This window comes from Nicotiana tabacum, chromosome 1 (assembly GCF_000715075.1).
Source record: "Nicotiana tabacum cultivar K326 chromosome 1, ASM71507v2, whole genome shotgun sequence".
Lineage (NCBI taxonomy): Eukaryota > Viridiplantae > Streptophyta > Magnoliopsida > Solanales > Solanaceae > Nicotiana > Nicotiana tabacum.
In genome coordinates, this window is record NC_134080.1 from 124,541,170 (window position 1) to 124,546,951 (window position 5,782).

The 5,782-nt window shown below is 35.6% G+C and overlaps 1 protein-coding gene across 2 annotated transcripts; it reads left to right on the plus strand.

Annotated features, from left to right (window-relative positions):
• Nucleotides 1-1,542: 1,542 nt before the first annotated feature.
• Nucleotides 1,543-5,013, plus strand: LOC107804893 (F-box/FBD/LRR-repeat protein At1g13570-like). Of its 2 annotated transcripts, XM_016628837.2 has the most exons (5): nucleotides 1,543-1,710; nucleotides 3,190-3,262; nucleotides 3,344-4,173; nucleotides 4,286-4,447; nucleotides 4,537-5,013. In XM_016628837.2, exons 3-5 carry the CDS (start codon nucleotides 4,039-4,041, stop codon nucleotides 4,870-4,872), a joined length of 633 nt encoding a protein of 210 aa, XP_016484323.1. In that variant the 5' UTR covers nucleotides 1,543-1,710; nucleotides 3,190-3,262; nucleotides 3,344-4,038; the 3' UTR covers nucleotides 4,873-5,013. The 2 variants fall into 2 exon arrangements, with proteins under 2 accessions (XP_016484323.1, XP_016484324.1); XM_016628838.2 differs by lacking the exon at nucleotides 3,190-3,262.
• The last annotated feature ends 769 nt before the right edge of the window (nucleotides 5,014-5,782 follow it).

Here is a 5,782-nt window from a genome sequence, read left to right on the forward strand (position 1 = left end):
TTTGTTGAACCAAAGACAGAACGGATTTGATCTTAACAATGAATTGATAATAATGACTCATGGATGCTTATGTGCAAGTCTTATTTTGATAAGACTTATGTTTAAGTCTTGTTTTTGTGACACTTCCATAACTAGCCACATGGCAATAACGACCGGGAGTCATATTTAGCCATTGTGGCTTTATGCCACGTTGGGGGATAATTTTATAATAATTTTTTTATTCATTTATTAATTAATTGGATAATATCCTATTATTCGATAATTAATCAGTTACCCACATAATTTTAAAAAAATATCATAAATTACTTAAAATTCTACTTACTTTTAATATACTTTATATATTATACTACCGTGGTCATATGGTACCTTGCATGGTACTAGTTCATAATCATCGGATATTATCACTCTACCCGTATTTTATCTCAAACTGGCTACTTTCAACGAAACTCGTTTTCTTTAATTCGTGTACCCATTTATCCTTCACGACACTTCTTTATCGCTTGTTATAAATAGCGTAAATCCGTTAGCGTCAAGATAATCTCATCCCCGAGTCTACGTCAATTAATTGAAGACGAAACTTTTAACGTACGGACACGGGAGATGTAACACTGGTACCGCTGTAGTGTACTCATGCCCTTTCCTGGACATGTTTTTCGTGTGCAGATCCAAGTACCTCCTTTCAACCATATTACCAGTGAGGCGAGACGACTGTACAGAATTCGAGGTATATATGTCGCGTCCGCAGACCTAGGAGTCCCTCTCTATTCTTCCTCAAGTTAAAGACTTCTTGTATTTTCTTCTTGTATTAGACTCTGGAGTATGGGAGTACTGTGTCTCTTCTTTAGCTTGTGACTTATGACATTTCGGGTTTTGGGAGAGTTATAAATACTATTCGAAAGTGATTATTGTATATGCCGAGCGGCATCGCATTTCCTTGTTTAAAATTTACTTTTAGTTTATAGTTTTTATGTTTTGTTCTTTATTCCGCAAATGTTAGGCTTACCTAGTCGTAGAGACTAGGTGCCGTCACGACAGGTTCACAGAGGGAGAACTAGGATCGTGACAATATTAAAATAACGATAATATGAGGATATTTCAACTTTGAATTAATTTAGAAAATAAAATAAATTAAGTAAATAATATACAAAGATATAAATGATAAATTTAGAAAATTGAAGAATTGTGAACCATAAAATAAAATTTAAAAATAATATTTTGAGAAGTAATAGTGGAAATATGATATTACGCCAAGTGACACGTCAATAAATTATCATATTAATAATGTAATAATATTAAGTAATAAAAATTATAATAAAGAAAAATAAGAAACAAAAATGTTATACGATGTCGATGACTATATAATTTATTTTTCTTTAATTTCGTATAATTTAGTTAATGAAATATTGTATTGAGAAGTAAGATGCCAATTGAAATTTTATTAAGGCAGCATGATACTAAAAAGAAAAATTATAATTTAAAATAATTAATATTTTTTAGTATTGGTTCTAATACTAGTAAATTTCAAACCTGTGTCCTGCATTGTCCTGTAAGCGTTAAGCGAGTAGTTAAACCGTCAACAGTTTCTTTCGATCAATGTCCGCCAGCGCCTATTTATTTTCTGAATTTGAAACTTAGAAAAGAAATTCAAAACAAGGGAATCTCTCTACTCATACCAATGTTTTCGATCTCTCTCAGTGGACTCTGCTACAGGTAATTAAGCCTATGAACTCAGTTATTATGATTTTCCTTATTTTATCATTCAGTGCAGTTCTGTCATGTTAAGTTTCTATTCTTTGTTTTTTCTTTGAATCAAATCAGTTTGTCATGAACCCTTGGCGTTATGTTCTCTTTGGGGGGATTGTGTAGCAATATCACAACAAGGAACTCCCCAGTTTTTGTGGAGCACATTTAACTCTGCTTACCAATAATTAGATCTCAGGTTCAAATCCCTAGCGGATGCAAAAATACTAGTAGGTAATTTCTTCGCATCCGACCACAAGGGTTGGTCGACAGAGTTATCCTCTATCTGTGCTGGTGGGAGAAGGTAGCAGGTATCCGTGGATTGTGCCCAAGCTTGCTTGGGTACCGCCGTGTTATAAAAAAAAAGCTTATGAGGTTTTTCTTTTAATTTTCCCTTGTGTGTTTTGTTTGACCTGTCTAGAAAGAAGAATAGATGTTATTCAGATGTTCCTCACGTATAACTTATATATCATCTCCAGTAGATTGACTTATTCCATAAATGGGCAAGCGCGCAATCATCAAGGACTTAAACTAAGAAGAAATATTACATTATGAACTTCAATCTTGCATAACATCTTTCCGATGGAGGCTCTCTCTTTGGCATGCTCTGATCGACTTTTATTTCTGTTATGTTTCAACTCATCATGCTTGCTCTCCTGAGTCTGATCTTTCATCTGTTAAAACTATGTGATTAGATAGAGTGGAAGTTAAAATAAGTCGAGAATATTAACCATCAAGGGATGTGGTGCAGTGATGGGGCTGCTCCTCCCTTAACCAGAGGTCTCGAGTTCGAGCCCTGGGTATGGAAAAATCCTTGGTAGGGAGCGATCCCTCCCCCCCGGAGTGGGGCCTTACCCGGCGCTAATCCGGATATAGTCGGGCTCCAATGCAGGTACCGGACATCGAATGGAAAATCAAAAAAAAAAAAAGTCGAGAATACTAGATTGTGAACTTAATCTTGCATAACATCTTTCCCGTGGATGCTCTCTCTTTGGCATGCTCTGATCAACTTTAGTTTCTAATATGTTTCAACTCATTGTGCTTGCTCTCCTGAGTCTGATCTTTTATCTATTAAAACTAGGTGATTACATAGAGTATAATGTACTTTTATCTTGGCAGTTGTGTTAATGGCAAAGGCTCATCACTGTTTGGGAAATGTATGGTGAACTGTGAATTTAATTGGAAAGAAAAAATAAAGTAACAGCTTTTCCCTCAAGCACAAAAACTGAGGAACGCTGGCTAATGCGAGGAAAAAAATCCTTATATAAAATTTCAAAAGGTTAGATGGGCTGAATTAATATCGGGAAGAGTAATGAAACCTTAGTAGGAGTCGCTAGCTAGATACTAACTGTGTTCTTTCCATGTGAAGTTTGTGGTCCTCCAATCTTCCAATTTTGTGATCTTTCCTGATACTCTCTCGTGTACCATTTTTTTGTCACTCTGATATAGGAAAAATGGAAAATTATATGCAGTTGAAAACATTGCTGAAATGTTTGGATATCGGCTTTATATGGAAATTCTGGTGAGAATATTGATGAATACTTTGAAAGTCGACAAGTGCATTTGCTCATTATTGATTGACTAACCTGATTTTAATTTTCAGAAGTGGCTGCAAACTCGTCAGTACTAGACCATGAGGAGTGGTAGGAGATCTGGTGTAGATACAATCAGCATTTTGCCATGTAATGTTGTGGATGAAATTCTAGGGGCCTTGTCTTTGAAAGACGCAGTGAAGACCAGTATCTTGTCAAAAGACTGGAGGTACAAATGGGTGACACGTCAGGAACTTGATTTTAGTGATGAGTTTTTCAAGTCTTTCAAAGAAAATCAAGAAGCCAAGGCAATCATTTACCAAGTCCTACTACTCCATAAAGGACCAATACTGAAGTTTAAACTCGGACGCCCTAACTTGAAAAATTATCCTCATATTGATCACTGGATACTTTTCTTGTCATAGAAAAATGTCCAGGAATTTACTCTTCACAGATGCGGGGACAACAGATATCATTTATCTTCTCACCTTTTTACGTTCCAGCAACTAAGGCATCTGGAAGTTCGTCATTGCTTGTTTTACCCTCCACCCGGTTTCAAAGGGTTTAAGAAGCTTATTAGTCTTGATCTTCAGCATGTCACTTTTGTTCCAGTAATAATTAGGAATCTCATCTCCAAATGCCCATTGCTTGAACGATTGAGGTTGGCTTGGTGCACAGAATTTGACATCCTTGATATTGATGCCGCTAATCTCAAATACTTCACTTTGATGGAAATTCAAAGTTCATTTGCTTCAAGAATGCCCCGATGCTTGAAAAAGTTACTGTGTCTATCAATTCACGAGTTTTGCCTGATCCACCTCCTGGTTGTTCCAATTTTACAAAGTTCTTCAATTACATGCCTTCCCTGCAGGAACTGGATCTACGTGGTTCTGTATTAGAGGTAATGTTCATTTTGTGATTGTATTAATTATAGTCTAATGGAGCTTTTTACATATCATAACCAAATGATGTATCTGGTTCGTATATTTAACTAATTTTTGACTTCCATCTAGTACTTGATCCTGGGAGGTCTGCCAAAGAGTCCCCCAACTGCTCTGAACAATGTCAAATCTCTCAGTATTTCGAGCATCTCTTTCAGAAATGTTGAGGAGGTTACATGCGCTGTTTACTTGATTAAAAGCTGCCGTAAATTAGAACAGCTTACAATTGAATGTGTAAGCACTCTCCTACATTCTCATTAAGGTGACTGAATATGGTTTTTTCGTCTGAACTCGCCTAACAATTTTTCCCGAAAATCCTTTAGGAATCAGTGGACAATATTGTGGAACCTGTTGTACAATTCTTACAAGCCCAATCAAGCTCGTATGGTGCTCTGAAGTTGCAAAGAGTACATATGAATATGTTTATTGGTGTTGAGATGGAAATGGAATTTGTGAAGTTTATATTGGCATCTGCACCTATACTTGAGGAAATCTTCATTTGGAATTTTGCATATCTCCTTCCTCGGCCAGGTGCCCAAATTATGGATGAGATTAAACAATTCAGCCGAGCATCACCCAATGTTGAAGAAGTTGAAGTAGAAGATTGTGTACGAATTGAAGCCCTAGAAGCCATGGAAGTGCGTGACTTTGATTATTGATTTTTGTGGGTCTCGTAGATATACGTCTTGCATAAATGGTGCAAGAGAAGGCTCATTTTTGCCCGTTATGCACTGTCTGTGTAGTATGCAGTATACAGGTTTTTGCCTAAGATACTCTACATGAACTTATTTAACTATTTACTACTTACCTACGCTCTGTGCATGTATTAATCTATTAAGCGCATACCATGTTCTTTAACATAATTTTTATTATTTAATCATAATTAATAGGAATCTCATCCTCTAGAAATCATGCAAGTGCCATGACTTTGATTATTAGTTTTGTTGATCCCGTATGTGTTACATCTTGCATTCAAGACGACCATAGATGGTGCAAGCAGATAGAGAAAAAAAAAAAAAAAAAAGCAATAACACATTCTTTTCTAAAATTTTAAAGAATCAAAGTTAAGTGGAGTGAAAGAAGATCTCCCATCTGGTTTCAAATATACATAATCTTGATTAAGACCTTGTTTGGCTGAGCTGTCAAAAGCGGCTTATGGACAAGTACTTTTTGAAAGAAGTAATTTGTGTTTGCCCTATTTGATTGAGAAGTGCTTCTTATAGTATTTGATAAGCAGATTGTGTTTGATCAGTTTTTTCAAAAAGTATTTTTTAAGTGTCAAATTACGAATCTAAACAAGTATCCAAGTTTATTTTACAATTTGGATTATTTAAACAAGATGGTAAATACCAGAACTAGGAAATGCATCAAGAAATCCTGCCCAAGTAAAGATAAAACCTCATTTTATGAAATGTATATCAGATAGGAACCCATCTAGTAAAGCTGGCAAGAGATAAAAATTAGCTCTGATGAAAAAATAGCAACAACAGTTGAACCCCAAAGTCTAGGTGAAGAAAATTCTAAAACAGATGATACTGTGAATCATATTGATCCTTATAACGAGGATGA

What these genes read in the sequence shown, in the direction of transcription:
- LOC107804893 (XM_016628837.2), top strand. Translation starts at nt 4,039, where the DNA reads ATGCTTGAAAAAGTTACTGTGTCTATCAATTCACGAGTTTTGCCTGAT. An exon ending in TACGTGGTTCTGTATTAGAG is followed by an intron (nt 4,174 to 4,285) that starts GTAATGTTCATT and finishes ACTTCCATCTAG; the next exon opens with TACTTGATCCTGGGAGGTCT. An exon ending in AACAGCTTACAATTGAATGT is followed by an intron (nt 4,448 to 4,536) that starts GTAAGCACTCTC and finishes AAAATCCTTTAG; the next exon opens with GAATCAGTGGACAATATTGT.